We start from the raw sequence: 24,902 nt of genomic DNA, 5'->3' as shown, positions 1-24,902 counted from the left end.
AGTCAATGAAAACAAAGCTGAATTCGGAAGACTATAGTTTAATATTCCCAGGGATAAACCTAAGCTTGTCAGTACACTGGTAGGAATTCTACTGTCATAAAAAAATACAGGGAAGTCTAAATATCTGCATAGTATAAAAATCTTTCCAAATGCTGCAGGTGATTAAGAATCCAATTAGAAGATTGTTCTGAGCAAGTGGACCAACTCACAGTATGTCTGGGCCTAGTGAAACTGTCATCAGGCAAAAGTGCTCTCTACTCATCCCATTGCATGGAACCAGACTGGTGGTAGACCATCCTTTTATCACGTGCTTTTCAGGGAGTGCTCACCTGCTGTTTCCATTGTCTCTTTGCATCCCAAGCTGGGATCCCCTTCCAGTCTGCATGCCCCTTTCTAGCGTTTCCAGGACACCTTGAGGAGCTGGGGCTCGTGCCAAATAGCCTCAGTATATTTTAAGAAATAGGGAAGCAGGAGTGGATTTGAGCAGCAGCCCATACCCTTGGAGCATGAAATGGGACATGGTCCAAGCTCTACAGGGTATCTATCACCATGTTTCCATGTACGTTATTTGGAGTATATTGCAAGTGTCATAACTTTGCCTCCTAAAAAAAAAAAAAGAAGATGGCTTCCAGAGTTTGCCTTCTATGCACATCCACAGGTGCTGTGGGCTGTGCGTACCCCTCTGTTAGTCTTTGGGGGCAGGTTCTTGTGGCATAGAACTTACTTTTCATTTGTTTATATGACCTGGTGCAGACAAAAACAAACCTAGTCTCCTAATCTCTAAAGAGGAGAGAGAGAGTACCTAAAAAGTGTATGTCCCTCCCTCTATTCTGCTGTGCTCCAGCCCCCTACAGATGAGTGATCATAGGGCATCTGCAAAAAGCAGCTCCTGTCAGCATCCTTAGTACCTCCCGTAAGGGAGAGATGGGGCTTGATTGCAAGGCCTTGAGTGGTAGTTTCCTTCTTCAGGGTTTTATGTTGTCCTGAATCCAGTCAAGATAACGAGTCACATTGGTATAGACACCAGGTGTGTCTTTCTGTCCACAGCCTATTCCCCAGCTGATGATCCCTATCAAGTGCATACGATTATCCTTTATACAGACCAGGGGTCCTCCAGAGTCACCCTGCAAGGAGAAAGCAGGTTAGAGACTAATTCACTTTCTTTACTCTGACTGGACTCTAAGCCTTCCCATACTGGGGTGCCCATAGATACTTCCTCTGCATTGCTAAGTGTACGTTTTGCATAGTGCCTGATCTTCAAAGGTGCATACTACAGTCCACGAGAGCCCTCTCCCTCAAAAAGTTAGGCTCTGTGTTTGCTAGAATAGTATCCTACACCCTTTTCCTCCCTGCAACCAAGGAAAAAGTGAAGACTTTCCCCTGTAATTCCTGTAACAATGAGTCTGAAACTTACATGAGGAACCTTTAAATACAATAATCCTAGAATAGGGCTATTCAACTTTGGAAGCCCCGGGGGCCACAGTGATACTCTCAGCACATGCCGAGGGCCACAACCTAAGTGTGGTTACACATATATGCAAATAGCTTCTTTCACACGGACAGGCATGAATACAAAGATTAAGGCAAGACTACACAACACGCAGACCCCATTTAAGCCAGTTCTGCAGATATTAATGAACTGCAATATTTACCCGATTTCCACCTATATGACAGCACTTTTTAATGAGCAATAACAGGCCAGGAATTTAACTACTAAAACGCATCTCAACAGAAGACCGTTATATTGACTACTTTTTTGTTTTGGCTTCACAACCATCCAGGAATTTAACTACTAAAACACATCTCAACCCAAACCGCACCGTAAACCCAAATCACATCGCAGGCCGCAAGCAAACGGGTCGTGTGTTCATTAGCCCTGTCCTAGAAGAATCTTGTTCAGTTTTTTCCAAATTGTGAAATGGTGACGCTGTAATGCTGTTGTACATCAAGAACATGCTCGCTAGGGAATTATGGGTGCTGCTATTTGTAGCTTTGTTCCCTGTTCTCGTGCTGTAGGAGTGTGCTTTCCTCTCATTCCATTCCCATTTCTGTGGGCAGTGCCCTATCCTATCACTGCCATCCCTTGTGAGGACCTATTTGTAAAGGAAAGTGACAGGAAACCTGCACCAGGTGGGGTTTCCTGCCCAGCTATTTCCTGCAGTTTTCAATGCCCATTGTCCTAGGCTTGTTTTGGTTAAATGTGGCCTCTTTTCTCAGCTGCTGAGAAGCTTGCAGCATCACCAAGACTGGGACAGAGGTGGGTTTACCTTGCAGGCATCATCTAGTTGCCGGGTATCTCCTGCACACAGCATGTTCTCAGTGACTGTCCTGTTTCTCAGGTGCTGAGAAGTGCAGCGACTAGCTGGAAAGAGTCTGACATGACCTTCCTTCAGCCGCTCCGAGTAGAAAGGAGAAACTGCAAGAGAAATGGATGTATTTGGTTGGGGGAAGCAGAAGTTCCTTGCAAAGGGATAGGAAGGAGACTGAGGAGCGGTACTGAGCCTTAGTGGGCCAGATGGAAAGGAGAACCCTGGGGTTTTAGATCTGTTCCCAGGTCCATTCCCATCCCTCAAGATCTCAGTCCCAGTTCCTGTGGGTCCTGCTGTCACCTTCCCACATACACAGAAGAGTCTATGCAGGGGAAGATTCCCACCCAGTTTATATTGCTGGAGCACCTACCTTCCCTCTACCCCCACCCAGTTCTGCTGCCCTGGCTATCTCTGAGGTTTTACAAGTTACCTTCCCTCTCCCTATTCCAGAACTGTTCATAGAGCAATGTTTGTAAAGTAGGCATAGAAAAAATTCAACTCTTATCGAGTTGTTTCAGTCACTTTTAAAATCCAGGGCTTTGTTTTGGCACATGGAAACTGCTTCGGACCTAGCGGGGATGGGATATGCAGAACCCTGCAAAATCGTCTTTATATCTGTGGATGCGGATATCCACAGCTCATTTTTGCAGATATGGACGCAGATACAAATTTTGTATCTAGAACCCTGCAAATTTTCAGAGATTTGCAGATATTTGCGGCTTATTTTTGCAGATACAGATGGTGGATGCAGATGTACATCTTGTATCTGCGCAGGGCTCTAAGGATATGGCTTCTCTCAGCTGCCTGCAATATTCCAAATGGCAACCACTAAAAGTCTTCTAAGGCAGGCTGCAAATAATCTCCAGTGGTCTTCTTGGTAGACTATTTGTCTTCAGCTAAAACTATTGTTTGGTAGAACGATGTGTTAATTGTGTACACTGGGCGGGGAACTGAGTTCTCTGAAAGGGGTTATGGCTTTAGAGAGGATTAGACTTGCTATAATGAAAACCAGATGTCCTATCTGTGCACACGATTATACATAACTATGTAACTAGATAGTAACACATTATGGCTCTACTGAACTCAGAAGGGACAAACCTTTTGTTCTGGAAGGTTAATATCTTAGCTATTTCAAGCTGCATTGGGCTGCAGCTTGGCAGAATAATTTCTGGCAAGTTCTCAGAAACAAAACATTTGAGAGAGGATGCTTTTTAAGGATTAACTTGCTATAGGGTAATCCTGTAGCTCTGTAGGGTACATCATCTCCTTACATTCCTCATGCTTGCCATAGCCAGAGATCTCGCATTCTGTCCAGTCAGGCAGCCGGAATCCTGGCTCAGGGAGGCAGACAGGGCGGACAGTGTCTGTTTCACTAGCACACTCTTCTGACCCAGACTTGAGCTGTAACAGAACTGAAAAGAAAATGTATGAGAACAGAGTTGGGCTGATGGTGCCGTTTCTGAAGCTGTGGCTTGGGAAGTTCTTACCAATATCATTGTCATAAGTTTCTGGGTCAAATTTGCTGTGCAGGATGTATTTCTCCACTTGGAATTGCTGCTCGTTCTCCTGAGGGACCATTCGATAGGTCCTACCCAGCACAATCTTTAGCTGGTTGACACTAAACCTGGACAATGAAAGAGTGTTGAGAGTCTCTCCAAGCTTCAATGCCAGGGACCCATCCTTTGTGAGTGTCAGCTGGCCAGTGTGAGCTCAACTTTCTCTCCTGTAGCCTTATTACTCATAAAAGAACCCATCAGACTGGATTTACATCGGGGCATCCCAGTGTCCTTCATAGCACAGATAATGGAAAAAGCTTTTCTTTCCTCTGAACCTCCTTGCAATATTTCAAGCTGCCCCAGCTCAGTTCTCATTGGCCTGTGTAACAGATTCGTTCTTAGCTCCGTGAGGTATCTTATGTCCCACAGCTTGTTCGCCTCCCAGTCTCCGTTCTTTATACTAGCTGTGTTCAGCATGACTGTCTCTTTACTTCTGAACACTCCAGATGCTTCCTCTGTATTTGCTTTCAGAACAACAATCCTCTCTAAAACTCAGTAACCGGAGTAGTGGGCAGGGTTCCAGACGGGGCCCTGCACAGTGGGATACATGCCTCCATGGCTTTGTAATTAATTTTCTGTAGAAAATACTCACCACCGCAGCCCTCCTATCCCCCAGATTTGAGCCTAGCTGGGCAGATGCAGGGTTAACTTGCAAAGAATGAGATTGTCAAGCAGTTGCAGAGTTAAACCCCACTATCCCTACCCTGTAGTTGTTAGGCACAGTAGGCCTAGCCCCAGAGTGCTGCCTCTGTGCTGGCTGCAGCCATGCTAGAAGGGGACCTTTGTATCTAGGTGAGCTGGTCTGAATCCCCAAGGGTGCTGGTGGGGAGGGGAAGTAATGTAGGGAGTAAGTGGTTCTGAACAGCACAGCTGCTTGTACGCCCTGTGCATGGGGCAGCTCCCATCCTGCCTTAGTGTCTCCCATGGAAGTGTAGTCGGAATGCTGGGATCTCCTATGCCGTCCACTTCTGCAACAGGGAGACCCAATATCCCGTCCCCATCAGAAATGCTGACTGCTCTCTTCTCTCACCTCTCCTGGAAACAATGTGCAGCTGACAGGACCCAGCAGGAGTTGATCAGGATTCCTCCACACAGGAAATGCTCCCCAGTCACCCGTCGATACCTGGCAAAAATGGCAGCCTGCCACGGGTGGGAGGTGATGTCTGCATAGAGGCCGCCTTTAATTCGGAACTGGGCCACTTTATGCTGCCGGAGACCACAGGTGGCTGAGGATGACAAACACAGACATGGCATTTGTGCTCTGGCCCTTGTTCTGCTCTCTCCGGAGTTAAAAAGCCTTCCAGCCTTCCTATGCTTGGTATCTGCTGAAGCAACAGTGGATGCAAGCTGCTGCTGACCCAGTTTCTGTTACGTGTTTGGACAGCTGTTACTCAGCAACAAGAAAGGGAGCCAGGAAGCCCTGCCTGCCCCCCCATTCCACTTGCCAGCCTGGCAGACACAGCTGCAGTGTGGCTCTTCGCTTCCCGAAAGGGGCCGGAGTGTAACCATGCAAGAAGCAAAGCGACAGGGGTTCAAAAAAAGAGACGATGGGAGGAGGGGTGTGAGCATGGCGATGTCCCTTACCACAGGCAGGCACGTCACAGTATTCCCACTTGGGCTGGCCTGCCTCCAGCACGTGGCACCATGGCCTGGAGTCATTGTCTGGGTTTCTGGAACACAGAGAAGAGGAGAAGGTTTCAGCTGCTCAGACTCCCATTGGAACTATAGTGACCCAGCGGGAAGAGGACAGTGGAGAAAAGCACAGACAGTTCTTGGGAGCCAGTATCCAAACTCGGGAACAAGGCCCCCTTTGAGCTTTCACTGGAGGACACCAGAGCTGTGTCATGGGTAGCTGCCTACAGGGACTGACATCACATAATCGCTGCATGGCCAGGCAGCAAGTTCCCTGCAGTACTGTGTATCCATGTCCTGTTCGTGGGGCAGGTCAGAGGGAGGCAACAGAGCAAGGAAGGTTCCTCTTAAAATGTGTGAACAGTCTCCCTACCTACCGGCAGAAGTTGTGGCTCCCAAGCCCCAATTGTTGGGCATTGGCCTTCCAAGCAGTGTAGAATTTGTGGGCAATGAGTTTGGAGTCCCATCTCAGACAGGTGGCACCAGAGCTAGTAGTGCTGTGGCTGCCCCGGTACTCTGTGCCTTTCCCAGAAAAGCAGTCCTCCTTCCCTCCTGCAAGGAGAAAGCTGCCCATTAACTGATAGATACCAGCTGCTGTTCCTGGAACCACCTCCTCAGCTGTTGTCTCAGTGCATGAACTGCTGCTTCCTCCTCCACGAAGAGCTCCTCTCGCTATGAATCAGTGCTGCGTCAGGAAGGCTGCTGCAGTCTGTGCTTTTTCAGCCAGAAGGATTAGACGCTCATATGTCATTTAAAGTGAACGCCTCAGTTCTGCAGCATATCAGGCCCAGGGAACTCTTAAAATCTAGTCTCCACAGCAGGTATCCCCTGTGGCCCAGCACATACCTTTTAAGCAAGCCGGTGTGCTGCAGTATTCCCAGGTATACTGCCCTCCTTTGTAGACATGGCACCAGGGTTTGGCATCCTCATCTGGGTTCCTGAGAGAGATGGTAACATTGTGTATACCACACCAAACCAATACACAGTCCAGCCCTTGCAGCCTCTCTGAGTAATTTAAGAATGAGTAGTCCTGTAGAACCTTAGAGACTAACAAATAGAGAATCGTGAGCTTTTGTGGGTAAAAACCTACTTCATCAGCTGAGTTGGAGTGGAAGTAGCAGAATCCAAGATATATGTAACAGCAAAAGCAGTTATCTGTCAATTGTAAGATTCATGTTAATGAAGCTAATTAAGTGGGTTGGATGTGTCCCATTCATAGCTTTTGATGCGAAAATGTGAATGTCAAAGGCAAGGGACATTGGCTTTGTAGTGCGTTGACCAGTTAATATCTTTATTCAAGCCCAGGTTCATAATGACAAATTTGTAGATGAATTCAAGTTCAGCAGTGTCTCTCTGTAATTGGGTAGTAAAATTCCTATGTAGAAGAATGGCTACTTTTTAAATTCATGGTTGAGTGTCCAGGTAGGTTAAAATGTTCCCTACAGGTTTGTTTGTTTGTGTGTGTTACTATTTCTGATGTCTGATTTGTGTCCATTTATCCTTTGTTGCAGAGACTGTCCGGTTTGGCCAATATACATGACAGAGGGGCATTGCTGGTAGTTGATGGCATATGTCACTAGTGTATGTGAGTTGTATAAGCCCCTGATGGTGTGGCTTATGTGGATGGTGTTGCTTGTATAGATATGTGGACAGAGTTGGCAACAGGGTTGAATAATGTTGATTGTTACGTGGAAGGCAGGAGGAGTGGGGAGTTGTTTGTAGCTTGCATGCATGCAATGCTGTTTACATGCTGAGAGCTTTAGGGACTGGGGTATTTTAAAGAGAGTGTGGAGAAGCAGGGGCTGGCTAGGTAGATTGGTTCAGGACAGGCGTTTCAGATACAGAAGTGAGGGTGGGCAAAAGGAACCAAGGGTGTGATTACATACACAGCCTGACAGTGAGATCTCCCCGGGACAGTTAGAATGTTGGGGCCAGGAAGGAAGTAGTCCCCTGGCTCCTTTCCACATACAGTTATCTTCACAGTGCTGTACAGGGGAACCCTGTCATGGGCAACTGCAGCAGATCAGGTGTGAGATCTCTATTTCCCCTTCAGCTGCCCATGCAAATAATGTGTGTGTCAGCACTAAATTCAAACTCTCTTATTCCCACGAAGTGCCACAGTCAGCAGATGCCTTGTGCTGAACACTGTTCCTCCCAATACCCCCAAGCAAAACGAGGTGACAGCGTCTCCTCAGTCTCATGCCAAGGTCACCTACCCACCCGAGAGCCATTAGCCACCCTGTCAGAGTTCCCTCTGAGCCACCGTTAGCCACCCTGTCCCAGTTCTTTCCGAGCCAGCTCCAGGGCCCCACCCTGCCAGTGCCAAGAGCCACTTCTCTCCCACAAGTGTTCTCTAGTAGCCCTGCATCAGGCCTTCCTCACATCTCCTCACGAGTGAGTCTAGCCCTGCTCCGGTGGGCTACCCTTCAGCCACAGCCTCTGAGTCCAGCTTACACTGATCAAGCTAGTTGTTCTCCTGCCTAGGGATTTCTCCACAGGACTTTCTGCAACTTGGCCAGGTTCCAAAGCACTGGCTAGTCTTCCCAACAGCTTCTCTCCTCACTTATGGCTGGAAGCTCAGTTACTGATCTGCTTCATCTCTTTTTCCTAAGGCAACTCTCTGTCTATCTCCCTTTTGTGCGCAGGCACCTCTCACCTGCCTCTTTATAGGCCCAGCTGCCTTCTCTTAAACCCAGGTCAGAGATAGATAGATGGATTGGATCCTGCTTCATCTTAAAAGGGACAATCACCTTGTGGCAGGTCCCCTACACTGCATCGATCCTTCCTTCACCCCATGCTGTACATAGCACTGAAACGCATCCTGCACATACACATAGCCCCACACGTGTGTACCCCTCCCTAGAAGGGCGGCTCCTTACAGCCTGTGTCCCTCTGCACCCAGCCTTCCCCTGCCACTCACCTGCAGTAGTTGTGATTGCCAAGTCCCAGTTGAACAGCATCTGCTCTCTGCCCATTGTACTTTTTCTGAGCCAAGGCGCTGATGTTCCAGTTTAAACACTCACTCCCGCTCTCTGTCACACTCCATGTCCCCCTGTATGTTACTCCCAAGTCCTTGTAACATGTGGCTTCCATATCTAAGCAACAGGGAAGCAAAATGGGAGCCTCAAACTTGTCCCACGGGAACTCCACTTCCCTCCACGGAGCTTCTAAGAGCTTAGGTTCCCACATCATTAGTCCAACATAATGCCACAGCAGCCCGGATCCCATGTGTAGAGGAGGGTCTTCAGGCCTGAGGCCAGACCGTATTTATCTATGGCCAGGTCTCCAGCATAAGTGTACTTGCCGCAGAAGCAGCCCTTAGCTCTAAAATAAATAGAGCACAGCTGAGAGCCTGGTACACTGCAGCAACCTCTGGGTAGCAAACCCTTCCCCATTCCTCAGCCACGTGTAGCTCTCCTCACTGCATGTGCACTCACCGATCTCACAGTGCTTCCCTGAGAAGCCTGCATGGCACTGGCAGATGAAGTGTAGAGGGGAATATAATGCCTGCTTACACCGACCCCCGTTGTAACATTTCTGGTCAGCACAGCCTGTCAAGAAAACACAAGCCAGTAAGCCTCATTAGATTTAATATTAGTAGGCTGCCGTGAATATCTGTATCCCCATCTGAGAAACCAAGATGGCCAACAAGCGAATGAATACTTTGCTTTAGTTTTCAATAAGGATGCTAATATGGAACATGTGAATAAGTTCAGAACAGCTGATAGAAATGGCGGTCTAGAAATTACCACATCTGAGATGGAAGGAAAACTTCAAGAGCTTAATGTGCTCAAATTGAGATGGGGGCGGGGGAGTAATTTCCATCCCCGCATGTAGAAAATGGGCACATGAGGCTGCTAGTCTGGTAGCAGGGATTTTGAATAAATCTCTCTCTTTTCTGATTAAAAACACCGAAAGGGGGTAACTGTCTGGGAGGGCGAAGAGCTATTTAAACTAAAGGACATGAACAAATATGGGCTGGCAGTTATACTGTTCTTGGCTATCAGAGGGGTGTGGTTCTAGAAAAGCCTGCCAATAGGTGTTAGAGGCCAAGTCTATACTGAGGGAGACGGTTGACCTAAGAGACACAACTCCAGCTACCTGAACAGCTAGCTGGAGTTGAGGTACCTTAGGTCGAGTTTCTGTGGCATCCCTGCTGTGGGAGCTTGATGTGAGAAACTCTCCCATTGATGTCCCTTACTCTTCACGACCCAGTGGAGCACTTATTAGACCTGCTAAATCAAACCCCGGGAGGTCAATCTCCTGGTAAGTGAGACAAGCCCATAGAGGCAAACAACTTAGTTCATTTTAACAGACAGCTGGACAAATTTAGGAGTGTGATGGGGCCAGAGTTCCATCGTTAGGATGGTTTTGGCCAGCCATCCTGGCCTCATGCTTTGGGGGTATGTGAAAGCATGGGGCCTGTAGCCAGACACCCCCCCCCCCCCCCCATCTCATCCATCTTATTTGCCTCTCTGGAGCATACAGGGCAGAGAAGGAGCAGTAAAATCAGCATAGTCTATGCTGGCTCATCTGATCCTGAGGAGCTGAAAACAGATATGTGGAGAGAGAGCGATTAAGGCAATCAGCATAGCCATTAAGCTTTGATCTGCTTTGATGCAAGATCAGGATATGCGAGTCTGCCCCGGCTGGCACCCATGTTGATTCGAACACACACACAGTCCCTGGGAGAGGAATTTCCCACTGAGAAAAGAATCCCCAGTAATTCCAATTTAGTTATCTCTCTTACAAGTGTAAATTAAGTTCACAACTCCCTTGTAAGAACTGGTCTCACAAAAGACAGACCAGCCCCATTTGGCATGACAGACAAGAAAGAGAAATACGTGACCCCATGAGTATAAAAATAGGTCCAGCAACACACTCACTTTGAGTGTCATTCTACCCTCTACCTGCTGGTCGGGTTAGGTGTTTGACCTCCCGAGGTTCTATGGGGACGCCCACCTCGTATTTTCGTCTTTCCTAGGAATTGAGGGACCGGCCCTGGCCTGACATGCTGGAGTCGAGAGGCACAGAAGGGGGTAAAAATTGTACCTGGATGTGGTCCTCTGTCTTAAGTGTACACATAGAGAGAGTAAGCTGTTACTTGGTACCATTATTTCTATTTTGTAACCATTTTTAAGATCTATATTTTGCTAGTAGTTAAGAAATAGAGCAATAGCCATTGCAACCATATGATTTATAAGCTTCCTCAAATAAACCTGTAACTGTTTAAGTTTTAACCTGACTCCTTCAGTTGCTGTAATAGAACCAAGCACAATTTAAAAGAACTTCAGCCGGTCATAAAGGGACAGACATAGAGCTTGGGCGTTTGGATCTGTGTCACTCCCAGGTGACAAGATCCGTTGGGGCACCTTTTCAGCCTTTCCTAGGCTGCCCACTGCGAAGGAACTTTGTGTTCTAGCAGCTAAAATCTAAGGTGTAATAAGCTCTTCCTATATAACGGGGCGTCTGTTGGCCTGCTGGCCACCCTCTGCGATGGGACCCCGCTCCTAGCAGTAAAGACACGGACGTTAAACCTTTTCTCGGAAACACACACACACACACTGCCCTGACCGTCGGCTGACAGGGCCAAGGACAGGGAGACTGTGGGGGCCTAGCACCTGCAGTGGGGATCAGGACTGCCCCTGCACTCGCTGGCAGTTGTGGGAAGTGGAGCAACCCGGCCCCAACTGGCTCCACTCCACCAGTGCCCAGTGTTGCTTCGGGGAGGGAGGTTGGGGAAAAGGGTGAGTGGATACGGGCAGGGGGCAGAGTAGAAGTGAGATAGGAGGAGGGCCTGGAGCGGAGCTGTCCCGGGCTCTGCACCCCCCTAGGGATGGCTCTGGGTGGGGTTGGTTGCGATGGATGGCCAGTGCTCAAGAGTCTTGGACACATTTCCATTTGTCTTATGTTCCTAAAAGCTCCTGTTTCAGGGTTTGAGCTGGCAAGTGGTAGGGGTCAGGAAGGGACTCCTCATTCTCTTCCATGTGTTTTAAACCCTCTTCCTCAGAAGCATTAGGCTGGGCCACAGGTTGCGAAGGGCTGGGCAGGATAAGCCAGGGTTCAGAGGTGGCAGCCAGCATTCTCTGTCTCTGGGGCTGGACTGGCTGGTGCCTCTGCATCTGCACGGGGTCTCACTGGCCCCGAGGGTGGGGGTGGGAAGGAATCCCCTTCCCAAGGCAGTTTGGCAGGACACTGGTTCCTTTGGGGGCATAGGCCACCTGCCAGGCTTCTGAGGGCATTTCTCATGTAACCCTTTCTCTGCCACTGTGGGGCACTTTGGTGCCTCCTGCCTTGCCTCATGGCACAGCGTGGTGTTGTCGTCTGTGGGCTGAGCCCTTTGCTCGAGCTGCAGGGACAGATTGGTGTTGCTACCTATGACAGGAGATCAGACTAGATGATCTAGTGATCCCTTTTGGCCACAGACTATGATCTGTGACCTCTTCTGTCAACCTCCTTACTGTCCATTCCTCTCTAGCATGTTGCCCGATATGCTGTCTCCTGCCTCTGGTCCAGCTTGGACGTACTCCCACTCTTTTCCTCCATCTTCCCCACTCAGCCTGGCACATGCTTTGGGTCTTATCTCTGCTTCCCGTCCGGCCCAGCTGACACTCTTATTCCTGTCACATCCTATCCTAGCGCATCCATGGAAACACCAGATTCTCTGTGCTCAAGCAGTGGTGTTCCCCTTTCTGACTCTCAGGGCTGAATGCTGGAAGAACAGGGGCTCCCCTCTCCCTTCGCAGCACCTGTCCATACTCACTTCTGACAGGCACACTGTGGCAACGGCTCCGGCCATTGTCACACGCGCAGTATTCAACTCTGCCTCCCATGAGACGCAGCCAGGTCTCTCTCTGCTGGTAAATCTGTCGAGATGAACGGTCGGTGCAAGTGGCTGCAATTGGAGACAGGAAACCATCCTTAGGAAAAGGCAAATAGGGCTGCCTGACGATAGAGGTTCTGCTTCCCTCCCTGAACAGCCAAGTGTTCCCCTCTCTGTCCTGCCCAGGCTAGGAATGTAAGCGACTAATCCACTAGTCGACACACTAGTCGACTAGTTGCTTCCCCCCTCCCCTCCCGCTGCCTCTATCACAGAAAGGCAGCAAGGGGGGGGAAGAAGAGAACGGGTGCTGGAGGGAGCCAGCTTAAAAGCCGATTCCCCCCCAGCTCCAACTCCATGGGATGGCAGCCAACTTTGAAATGTACAAGAGTCCCCGCTGGGGCTTTTGTATATTTCAAAGCGGAAACACCACAAGGAACCTGGAGATTAGTTAATCAAAATTTAACATCCATAGCCCAGACCACAGCTGCTGTGTCCCCGCTACTGTGCTGTGGGATGTAGAATTCTGTGCTCCACCAGCCTATGTGTGTGGGTGTGTGCAGGGGAGGCGAGAGATCTTCTTCATGTTTGGAACTGAGCAAGATAGTCCAACATGCTGGCCCTGCTTTCCATAGCTTTCATGGTCAACCCTCTGTCAGTGCAGCCTATGAGAATGGGCAGAGTTGGAGCATGAGCCTGGCCTTCTGCAGCACCAGCCTGCTTTGCCTTGCACATCTGCTCAGCCCGAGTAAGAAGAGGTGCCTTCTCCCCTCCTTACCTTTAGATCTGGCTCCCCGTTTGAGGCGCACCCGGAGCTCCTGCAAGCAGAGAGAGAAGAAATCTGAGTGGCTGCTGTCCTTGCAGTTCAGCGACCGAGGTCTCCCAAAATCTAGATTCCTTTCTGAGAGACACTCCAGCGTTCCCCAATGTGGTATTTCTGGTAGTGTGGGAGGTGCCTTAGCTATCCTGCACTGTTATAGGTGGGTCTGAGCCCAAGCACAAATTAGCGCATGTTCCTGGGCTGTGCATTAAGGAGCCTTCCAGTTGCACAACCATCCTGCGCTGTTTCTCTCTAAATGCCGGACATGGGAATTTGGGCTTGGGGGTAGGGCTGTTGCCTCGAGGCAGAGGGAAAATCAAGTGCTGCTGTTAAATAATATTGGACAGAAATACTTTGACAAAGAACATAAGAACGGCCATAATGGGTCAGAGCAAAGGTCCATCTAGCCCAGTATCCTGTCTGCCGACAGTGGCCAATACCAGATGCCCCAGAGGGAAGGATCACAACAGGTAATCCTCACTTGATCCATCCTGTCACCCTTGTCACCCACTTCCAGAGAAAAAGAGGTTAGGGACACCATTCCTACCCATCCTGGCTAATAGCAATTGGTGGACCTAACCTCCATGAATCTATCTAGCTCTTTTTGAACCAGTTAAAGTTCTAGCCTTCACTGCATCCTCTGGCAAGTAGTTCCACAGGTTGACTGTGCGCTGAGAGAAGAAAAACTTCCTTTTGTTTGTTTTAAACCTGCTGCCTATTAATTTCATTTGGTGACCCCTAGTTCTTATATTGTGGGAATAAATAAATAACTTTTCCTGATTCACTTTTTTCCACACTAGTCAGGATTTTATAGACCTCTATCATATCCCCCCTTAGTCTCCTCTTTTCTAAGTAGAAAAGTACAAGTCTTTTTAATCTCTCTTCAGATGGGACCCGTTCCAAAGCCCAAATCATTTCTGTTGCCCTTTTCTGAACCTTTTCCAATGCCAAGATATCTTTTTTGAGATGAGGTGACCACATCTGTACACAATGATATTTTCTCTTATTCTCTATCCCTTTTTTCTACACTAGGCCAAATTTCAGAAAAGCCTCCTCTTTCGGAAGACCCCTTCTTCCTCATGGAAGGAGGAAGACAGGGCTTCTGAAAGTGTGCGTCTGCTATTCTACAGAAAAAAGCAGAAGAGCAGATGCGTTCCCTGGCCGCAGTCCCATAGTGTAGACGTAGCCCCACTGTGTAACTCTGCCCCTTCTTCTAACCAGGAAAAAACACTGAGGACTCTGAAGAGAGGAGAGTGCTGTCGGGACAGGTTAGGACCCCCAGAGTGCCAGGGATCTCCCAGAATGGGGTTGGCATGGTGACCTCTTACCTGGCATTGCAGAGTGGTGATGATGGCTGTCATCACCAAGTAGAGATATAGGACTTTCCCTTCCATTCTCTGGTTTTTTCAGCGTTGCCTTCAGATCTCAGAATCTAAAAAAACTAAACAGAAAAGCTGAGCAAGGAGCTGACAGTGTGAGCAGGGGTTAATATTGTCAGAGTGAAAAAGGGCTTTTACCCACACAGCTCCCATTAATTTCCAGAGGCCAGGAAGCTGGCAGGGAGTGGCAGTGTCCCTGAGTTGGCTCTGCAATTTGTTTGAGAGCCTCGGAGTCTTGCTATAATTTGGAAGGGCCCTGACAGTCTGGAACCGGACCCACTTCACACATTGGCAGTGGGTGAGAAGAGAAAGGAAAGGAGAGGGGTTTTCAGGGGTTGCAGATCTGGGAGGCAAAATAAAGAAATAAATTAAATAAGATGAAGCTGCATCACTGAAGGGTGCACATTAAGTACTAAGTTACTAAAGTTGCTGCTGCTCTCAGGTTATGAGATACCCCCTTTGTTTCTCCTGATCACTTTAAGCACTGCCACCTCACATAGGCAAATGGCAGAAACCAAGTTCCAGGGGTTGGCACTGAGCAGTGCCTGTCTGGCACTGAGCAGTGCCTGTCTGGCACTGCTGGGGGGATGACTTCACAAGAGGCAAGCCCAGTTTACTTCACAGCAGGCTGTGGGAATCCAAGGGTGTGCAGTGGCAGCAGACAAGGCTGGACTCCCACAAAAGAAATTGTGACTCCTGGATTTGGCTAATAAAACAGCATCTCTAGAGTCACCAAAAAGAGGCATCTGAAAGAGCAGGAGTCTCTAGTTGGAGTGTCTGCTCTGGGGCACAAGGGATACCTGTGCTGAGCAAGAACAGTCTGGAGGTCCCAAGTCTGTGTGAGAGCTTGCAGGTATTAGTACAGTTTTTGCATGGAATCAGAAGCGTGACTGCTCCCTCCCTAACCCACATACCCAAAGAATAATGCTGCCTGCTGGTGGATCATTAGCACAGGGTGAGGGGAATGCTGAAGAGCCTGCTGGGTATGCGTGAGGAGTATGGCCAGCATTAACAAATGTAAAGCAATAGAGCTGTTTCTCAGAATTGTAATCTCCACTGCCTGTGGACTTCATTTCCACTATCAGCCGTGCAGGGAGTGGAAAGTAGGTTGGTTGACTATAATGCTAGTTGTGGTCTGGCACTCCATCTCACTTGTTCCTTGACTCACTTTCCTATAGTCAAAACAGTCCCACATTCCCTTTCATCTCCCTCAGACAAAGCTCCATCCCACCCTTCTGAGAAATCTTTACTACTCGCAACAGTAACCTTGGGAACCACTCTGTTCCTCACGGTTCATTAGCTCATCAGATGTGACTGAGACAAGAGTGGACTTAGACCTCTGCCTGCCTCCATCTTTTCAAGTGAAGACGTTAATTTCTTTCTCTCCTTCCCAGTCCTCTTTCTTACCTGGTAGTGAACTCCTTGGCGCTTCCCTGACCGCTGCTCATTACAGCAGGAAAATCCAGGCCCTGACTCAGCTGTCTTGTGTGTTCCCTGCCTCCTTACCAAACAGCATTGCTCTGACCTCTCTAGCTCTACTCCCTCGTGGCTCCTCTGCCAAACCCCCTCCCCCAGCCTGTTCATAAACAAAAGAGCGACGGCCCGTTTGGCCTCTCTCCTTTATAGCAGAGAGGACCTAGAGCAGGGAATTCGATATTGTTATATCCTGTGTATTAAACTCTTGGAGACTGCTCTGAAAGGAGACTCTTCCATTTAAAAGCCCCAGAACTACTTAAAGTAAAAATTAAATATAACACAAATTCTGTCTTAATTAGTCAGTTTTTAATGTATCTAGTCTACTATACAGTCTAGTAGCATTGACCGGCAGCCCATAGCCTTGAATTTTCTTTTTACCAGATAGTGCTTCCTGTATCTCATAGATGTCCTCTGATTTCTTTGTTCCAATAACCCTTGCTATTCATTCCAGGCTAGCGCCTCTCTTATACACAGAGAGGAGTGCATAGTCCCTTAGCCGTAACTGTAGCAGGCCTGATGTCCAGTGTGCCAGAAGTCTCGAAACTGATGTTTTCCAGATATATGTAGTTAGTCTTACCCCTGGTCTTGGCTGTGCCTTACCCAGTCGGGGTGTTCTGAATGATAAGCCCTATCTAGGAAAGCACATGGATTTCTGAAGCTATGAGACTGTTTACATGGATAGAAGCAGAGACCTAGCAATAGTCCTTTTCACCTAGCTGCATCCCCAGATCCACGTACATGGATCCTGGTGCACATACCCGACAGAGCAGTTCGGGAGTTAGTGCTCTTCATGCGCATGATGTACATCATTCATTACCAATCTGAAAATAGTGTAGCAAAGGGATACTGCATTCTGCAGACGTGGCTACATCTCTGCAGATGCCTCAGAAACAAGAAACAAGAATAATCTGTCTGTCACTTGTTCAATGTGACTGATTTAAGCATCACTGCTCTCCTCAGGAGTAGGTAAATTAGTATCACTCCAATTCTGAAGGAGGGGAACATGAGGCTCAGGGAGGTGAAGTGACTCACCCAAGGGCACATCGGCAGTCAGAGGCAGAACAGAGATGAAAAGTCAGGAGTTCTGGTTCTGTGATTATCAGAACCCGTTGCCTTACTCTGAATTTGGAACCAGTTGCTGTTTGCCATTTGTGCTGACACGTCTCTAAGCTGATTTATCAGAAGGGCCTTAAAGCTCCCCTCCTGCATTCAGAAGTAATGCACTTCTTCTGTTTACTGCCTGCTGAGAGGAGTTGCAGTGCCCCAATCCAGTACTCAGCATTGTAGAGCCCAGTTTCTTACTGTTTCTTCCTGTCTGCTACCTTCCTAGCCAGGGCATTGATATGTAGATAATATCCCATTATCTTCATTGTCTATGAAATACACCATTCCCTTGACACCTCAGAAGTCTGATTTTTCCCCTTTGGAAATTGTCCTCAAGATTTTCTATAGCTGTGCTTGCATTTGGGAGGAGGAAGAAGCCTACAGAGCACACAGAGGCCCCTCTGTCACCCCTACTAAGACAAGAATCCTGAAGAGAAATGTGTGATCTGACCCTCTCATGAACCCCACAAAGGATAATTTCACAACTGGCACACTGGTCTTTTGTTGCTATTGGGGGTTTGTGAGCTCTGTTCTTTTTATTTATCACTATTCTTTTATTTTTCTCTGTGTAGGGGCCTCCTACCCACAAGCAGTTCGGTGCCAGGGCTGGAAGTCCTTTAGCTGCTCCATTTCCCCCTGACTTGGGTTAGCAGGCTTTCCAGAGAAAACAGGAAAGCACCATCTGTCCCCAACTTCACAGTTCTCCCCAGAGGCTACAAAGAAACAGCAAAGTTAGATTCCACATTCCGAAGCACCGCATATTGTGCTAATTAATTACAAAGTATTAATATCAGGAATGTGACGTTATTTATCCTTGCTCTATTCTTATAGCAGCACTAAGCCCTAGGGAGAGAGGGAAAGGATCTGCACAGACAAGTGGAGAGTAACACATACCTTCACTTCTCTTCTGTATTCTGCGGATGGGCTCCTTTCGGTGCAGCCTGGATGTGCTTTGAATACATCTAAGCTCTGATCTCTCTAAACAGCTCCAGTGTCCTTCTTAAAATGCCAGTCAAGGGGGTGGAGCCTATACAGGGGGTAGGGACTTTTTCACCCAGGGGAAAGGATACAGTGATGGCTATGGTGATGAGGTCAGGATAGGCTGGGCTAGCTTTTTCCAAAGATGAGGGGGAGGAAGTGTCTGATGAAGTCAACAAGCAGATCCTGGCTCTCATCCAGTCAGTATTATTCATGGTCCTGATCAGAAAGCAGTCAGTGACTCCAGGACTTTTCTTTTTGGTATCATTGCCTTTTCCTCTGAGCCCTTTGGAGTGTGAGCAACAAATCAGATAACAAGTGCCACTTACAAAGAAAACCTTCATTGTGGTTCCAAGAACAGGGGGACAGCATCGCTCACACCATGCCCCCAGAGTTACAAATGTTCATTATTTTCTCAGGCCACCAGCTTAACTGGTGCTGTGCAAACTGTAGAGAAAGAGCATGTCACGCCTTCAAGGAACGTCCCACGCTAAACAGGCAGATGATGTAGTTCAGGCGTGTAATGCGTCAGGAATCCGTCTCTGAGTGGTACCTAGTCACATCACTAGAAAAAGATAGTGGAACAAAATCTGACCTGGCAGCCATAGAGAGCACAGAACAGTGTAAGGGGAAGAGGACAGGGCAGGACATGGTATGAGGGGGTATGTCTACACTACAAAGTTAGTTCAAACTAACGGACGTTAGTTCGAACTTAATTCGAACTAACGGAGCGCTTAGTTCGAACTAGGTAAACCTCATTTTACGAGGATTAAGCCTAGTTCGAACTAGCTAGTTCGAATGAAGGGCTGTGTAGACCCTTAATTTGAACTAGTGGGAGGCTAGCCCTTCCCAGCTTGCCCTGGTGGCCACTCTGGCCAACACCAGGGAAACTCTATTGCCCCCCTCCCTGCCCCGGAGCCCTTAAAGGGCCACGGGCTGGCTACACAGTTTGTGCCAGTAGCAAGGCTGCCAGCACCCAGCCAGCAGACCCTGCACCTGCCACAACATGAGCCAGCCACCCGAGGACACCCAGCCCTCCACTGCTCCCCAGGACCAGCCTGGCGGGTCCCAGGAGCCTGCCCAGGGACGCAAGAGGCGGGCACCCGCTTGGTCAAGTGCAGAGATCGTGGACCTCATCGAGGTTTGGGGGGAAGCCTCCAATGTCCACGATCTCCGCACTAGCCACAGGAACGCGGCCGTCTACGGACGCATGGCTGCCAGTCTGGCCGCCAGGGGCCACCAGCACAGCCGGGAGCAGGTGCGCTGCAAGATCAAAGACCTGCGGCAGTCCTACTCCCGGGCCTGCCAGCCAGGGGCTGACCCGGGGGCCTGCCCCCACTTCCACGCCCTGGACCGCCTCCTGGGGGCTCATGCCGTCCCTGCCCCCCGGGACATGATAGACCCCGGGGCAAAGGGACCGCTCTAGGAGACGGAGGAGGAGGAGGAGGAGGGCTCTGAGAGCCAGGAGCCTGCCGCCAGCCTGCCCAAGACCCGGGACCCCCGAGGTACCCCACAGAGCCACTCGCCTGTGTCGTCCGAGGCCGGGGAGGCATCCACCTGTGAGTACCATCGTGCTCCCCTTATGTGTACGGGGGGCTGGGGCGAGAGGGAGCCCCGGGACCATGTGCCTGGGCCTTACCCACCACGGAGCAGCAGCTGGGGATCCTGCAGGGGCCCTGGCCTTGCAGAGGGGAGCTGGGTTTCACACACCTGGGCCCCTGGGGTAATTGACCGCTGGTCTTGTTGCACCACAGCCGCAGCACCTGGGCCTGCAGGGCGCACCACCCCGCCTGCAGCAGCTGCCCGTGACCGGGCCAGCAGGAGAGCCAGGAACCAGGAGGACTACCAGAGGCGGCACCTCCAGTTCCTGGAGCAACAGCTCCGTCTCCAGGACCACTGGGTCCAGGAGGACCTGAGGCTGCACCGGAGGAGTTTGGAGGCCCTGGAGGAGGAGGGCCGTGCCCTGCGAGGCCACCTCCAGAGCCTGCTGGACCGCTTCCCAATTCCTCCTGCTCCTGCTCTCCCTGCTCCCTCTGCTGCTCCCCCTGCTCCCCCTGCCCCCCAGCTCCCCCTGCTCCCCCAGCTCCCTCTCCTGCTCCCGCTCCTGCTTCTTCCACACCCTCCGTCCCTCCTGCCCCACCCTCCACAACCATTCCCCACCGATGCCCCCGGATCCTCAGTGTGGCGAGACGGGAGAGGCAGCCGGACTCCCACCCCTGAGCTTTCCTTTCCCTTCCTCCCTTCCCTCCCCTTCCAGCTCCCTCGTCCCAGGTTTCCCCCTCCCCTCTCCCACCCTCATTCCTCCCTCCCTCCACCCCAGTTATGTGAAATAAACAGACGTTTTTGGTTGAAAAACAGGTGTCTTTATTTTACAGTAGGTAGGAAGGGGAAAGGGGAAGGGGGGTAGGGTGGAAGAAGGCCCCAGTGGGGCATGCAAGGGAGAGGTCAGTTCTCCTCCTCCACCTGGAAGCTCTCCTACAGGGCTTCCCGGATCCGGACGGCCCCCCGCTGGGCTTCCCGGACGGCGGCGGTGCGGGGCTGACCATAGTGTCCAGCCATGCGGTCAGCCTCAGCCATCCATGCTGGCAGGAAAGCCTCCCCCTTTCGCTTACACAAATTGTGGAGCACACAACATGCTGCCACCACGGGAGGGATGTTGTGCTCGGCCAGATCCAGACGGGTGAGGAGGCATCAAAAGCGGGCTTTCAGTCGCCCGAAGGCCCCCTCCACCACGATGCGGGCCCTGGTCAGCCTGGCATTGAAGGCCTGGCGGGAGGGATTGAGGTGCCCCGTGTAGGGCTTCATCAGCCACGGCTGCAGTGGGTAGGCGGCATCCCCCACCAGGCACACGGGCATGTCCACGTCCCCGACCCTGATGTGGCGGTCGGGGAAGAAGGTCCCGTCCTGCAGCCGCTGGCACACGGAGGAGTTGCGGTACACCCGGGCATCGTGCGCTTTGCCGGACCAGCCCACATTAATGTCCGTGAACTGTCCCCGGTGGTCACACACGGCCTGCAGGATCACAGAGAAGTACCCCTTGCGGTTCACGTACCGGGACGCCTGATGTTCCGGGGCACGGATGGGGATGTGCGTCCCATCGATGGCCCCCCCGCAGTTGGGGAAACCGAGGGCACCGAATCCCCGGATGATGGCGTCCGGGTCGGCGAGGCGGACCACCCTGCGGAGCAGCACCCAGTTGATGGCCTTGACCACCTGCGGAGAGAGACAAAGCAAAGCGCCAATCAGTGGGGCGCCCGGGTGGCTGGGAGCGTTCGTGCCCTGGCAGTGCCCCGCGCCCCACTCCTGGAAGCAACCCCCCTGGTGGCGTGTAGTATGGCCGGGACAGACCGACCCCTCCGGTGTGGGGTGCGTTCGCCTCCTCCCGCCCCCCCTTTGTCCCTGGGGCAGCCCATCCCCTCCTCCCGCCCCCCCTTTGTCCCTGGGGCAGCCCATCCCCTCCTCGCAGCCTCCCTCCCCCTCCGGTGCGGTGGCCGACGAGTGCCATACCTGCATAAGCACCGCTCCGACGGTGGATCTCCCCACACCGAACTGGTTCCCGATGGATTGGTAGCTGTCCGGCGTGGAGAGCTTCCAGAGGGCAATGGCCACCCGCTTCTGGAGGGGGATGGCGGGCCTCATGCGAGTGTCCCTTCTGCGCAGGGCAGGGGTGAGCCACTCGCAGAGCTCCAGGAAGGTGTCCCTCCTCATCCTGAAGTTCTGGGTCCACTGTCGATCCTCCCAGCGCTCCAGGACGATGTGGTCCCACCAGTCGGTGCTGGTGTCCAGACGCCAGACGCGGCGGGGCACGCCTGTGCCGGGGCGCCACCGCGGCTCCTCCACGGCCCCCAGGGCGGCCAGGCGGAGGGGCGGGGGCTGACGTGCACCAGGAGGTGCCAGGCAGCCTCGAGCCATTGCTGGCAGGCTTGCAGCAGCAAGTCCAGAAAGTGCACCAGAAGGTGCAGGGCGAGCTGTGGCTCCATGTTGCCACCTGCGGCGGCGTCCCCGAAGGGAAGCACCGACACAGACGGGCACAGAGACCGACGCTTTGCTGTCCCTCGGTGAGGTTGGCAAGCAAGCAGGAAAAGCTGAGAACCGGCTGTCCAGGGGGGTCCCTTTAAGCTCGAGCCTAAGATAGCCTCAGACAGCAGCCACACAAAGCAACTACTGACCTGATGCCCTGCCAGAACCGGTTTCAGCTGCCCTTAAATGCCCCCCTGCATCCAATCAGTGAGGACGCGCTAGTTCAAATTAGCAAAACGCTAATTCGAACTAGTTTTTAGTTCTAGACGCGTTAGTTCGAATTAGCGCTGTAGTGTAGACGTACCCAGGGAGAACTGCAAGGAGGTGTAGTGTAGATAAAGGCCTCAACAAAATCCCCTAGTCCAAACACAGCCACTTCTTAGAATGTTGAATCTAGGTTTGAATGTTGCCATCTGAGGCCCTGTGCTGTGTATAATGTGCTCCTAGTATCTGACATGAGGGGCCCGGTGCACCCAACCTTCCTCCCTAGTAGTGCATATTATGCCCTCTCAAATGGCAGGTGCTTCTTGGGGCAGGGACTCTGTCTTACATTTCTGTGCAGGGCCATGCTGCTGCTGATGCTCTTAAGAGAAGCTACCTGATTTTAACAGCAGCAGAGGGCTGAGTTCTTATTGTCCACTTCCTTTGTTAATTGCGAGGGTGTAGGGGAGCCTGGACAGCCCTGCCTTGACAATAAACGGTGGTGTCTGCTTTGTCCACAGTGCGGATCCCTAAAAAGCAAAACTCAGGCCTGTCTCAAGTCTGGTGCATGTAGCACGCAGGCATGGTTTGGGAAGGAGAAGCTGTGCGAGGCAGGAATGTTTTGAATAAAAATGCACAGGGCTTGACAAGTGGCGGTGAGCCCCACTCGCAGCCGCGCAGTTTGGCACGCTGCGCATGCGCTGATCGTGCTGCGGCGCCGTGCCAGCTTAAAGTCTACTCGCCCCAGGCGAGTAGATTGACTAATCTGTCGAGCCTTGACAATGCAGATTAAGCAGGGTATACAAGACCACGTCAAAAACGCATGACAAGAAACCTTGTATAGGTACTCCTGTTTCTGATAAGCAAAAATTACAGGTGCAGCCGTGAAACTGTCGTCTACACACATGCAGCAACATCCTGAGTAGCAGGGTGTACCCCAAATAGGGTATTGGGCATTTTACATAACTTATACATCAGCAATTGGTAAATATTATTAGAACGACCAAGTCTCGCCTTGCTATAAAATGGGCTTAGTAAGAACAATCGATGGGAGGGAATGGGCAGGATGGACCCACAGGTCCTGCTCAATTTAGCTAGAAGTAAATAGGTCCTTCACGCTCGTGACCCAGTACGAGGCGTTCCAACATGTGGGAATCAAAGGAACCTCGAGCTCCTGCCTGGTATTGTAGATAGCAAACGGGTAAAGTGTAAGTGAACTAGGCTTTGTTGTTGTATTATAGTTGATCTTCTATTAATTGCTTTTGCGTTGTTTTGTGTTGTATTAATTGCTTTAGAATGTATAGTATTTAAAGTTTAAATTGGATAGTAATTGTTTTAAGGCTTGTAAAACTTAAACAACTGTATTAACTGCTTAAAGCTTGCAATAAATAGGAAAGTGGCTAAGGATCCCTAGAGTGTCCTGGTTTCCCTTGGCTCTAAAATAAATCAAACCACAGGACATAGGGTCTTTGTATACACTGTATCTTTCACACACACTCCTTTGCTTTTCTCCTTGCTCTCCACAGATTCTTGCTGCTTCCTCTGAGACCCTCCAGTGTCTTATTCTTCAGCCTTAGGCTTTGTCCACATGTTCTTGCAGCAGCGTGACCATGGCAAGTGTGCTGGAGAGAGCTCTCCCAACACTCCAGGCAAACCACCTCCACATGGCAAGTAGCTAACAGCACTGTAGCGTTGTCCAAACTGGTGCTTTACAATCTTGTAACTTACTGAGCTTGAGGTGGGGGAGGGGTGTTTTTCACACTCCTGATCGAGAAAGTTACAGCACAGTAACTTGCCATTGTAGACAAGCCTCTAATGTAGCTCCCCACGACTGTCTGTCAACAGGTCACTGGGAGGTGGTCTTAGGGGAATCATTGACACTCAGGGACTAAATTATCTGGGGGGCTCATTAGGGCTCTTGGGAAAATAGACATTGGCTGGGAGGCTCAAGGCTTGAGAGTGTTTAGGGGGAAACTGGGAACAGCAATTGAAGGACCAACAACCTAACACCAGTAATAACCAATTAAAGCCTTTCAGCAATTCCCATAGGGAACAAAGCTCCTTGGAGGAGGGATTGAGTCTCTAACCGGATTTCATGGGATAGATAAGATTGGTTTGGGTTCATGTGATCAAGATGGCTAAAATAGCTGGAAGCAGCATGAACGGCAGCCTCCGTTCCACAATAGGCAACATGGCTAAGAGGAAGGAATTGGCACTTGGTTGGTTTGCTGTCAGAGATGGGTGTGGAGGGGAAAGATTGGAGAATTTGTAACGCTTTATGAAAACCCCAAGGGAATTTGTAGAGCAGGAATGGTTGCGCTGCCAAGGCACAGATGAGCTCAGTTCTAGAGACACAGAAAAATTAGCTCTTACGAGGAGGAGTCAGTCATAGTAATACACAATTTTAAAGCCAGATGCCAGAAGGGACAGTTAAGTCATCTAGACTCATCTCCCGCATCAGTACATACTAATGATAAGAGTATATAAGAAAAGGATGCTACATATGGGTTAAGGGGGTTATGGAGCCTCAGAAGCTGATGGAGAGGGGCTTATCTCAGAAGAGAGCGTGATCTGACACACAGCTTTCTAGGTACTACTATATGATAA

The 24,902-nt window shown here is 50.4% G+C and overlaps 1 protein-coding gene across 3 annotated transcripts; it reads right to left on the bottom strand.

Moving 5' to 3' along the window:
• Positions 1-22: 22 nt before the first annotated feature.
• PLAT (plasminogen activator, tissue type) lies at positions 23-18,140 on the bottom strand. Of its 3 annotated transcripts, none has more exons than XM_075915719.1 (14): positions 17,991-18,140; positions 14,466-14,578; positions 13,096-13,135; positions 12,261-12,392; positions 8,935-9,048; positions 8,418-8,592; positions 6,344-6,435; positions 5,875-6,049; positions 5,450-5,535; positions 4,896-5,091; positions 3,797-3,933; positions 3,581-3,721; positions 2,268-2,416; positions 23-1,124 (listed from the first exon to the last, which is right to left on the bottom strand). In XM_075915719.1, the coding sequence occupies exons 2-14, from the start codon at positions 14,529-14,531 to the stop codon at positions 966-968; spliced, it is 1,662 nt and encodes a 553-aa protein (XP_075771834.1). In that variant the 5' UTR covers positions 14,532-14,578; positions 17,991-18,140; the 3' UTR covers positions 23-965. The 3 variants fall into 3 exon arrangements, with proteins under 3 accessions (XP_075771834.1, XP_075771836.1, XP_075771835.1); XM_075915721.1 differs by having other exon boundaries at positions 14,466-14,591; positions 17,991-18,101; XM_075915720.1 differs by lacking the exon at positions 17,991-18,140 and adding an exon at positions 15,924-17,867.
• Between the last annotated feature and the right edge of the window lie 6,762 nt (positions 18,141-24,902).

Source organism: Pelodiscus sinensis, unplaced genomic scaffold, assembly GCF_049634645.1.
Source record: "Pelodiscus sinensis isolate JC-2024 unplaced genomic scaffold, ASM4963464v1 ctg75, whole genome shotgun sequence".
Taxonomy (NCBI): Eukaryota; Metazoa; Chordata; order Testudines; family Trionychidae; genus Pelodiscus; species Pelodiscus sinensis.
Note: the sequence above shows the minus strand (reverse complement) of the source record. Positions and strands in the feature narration are given on the sequence as shown.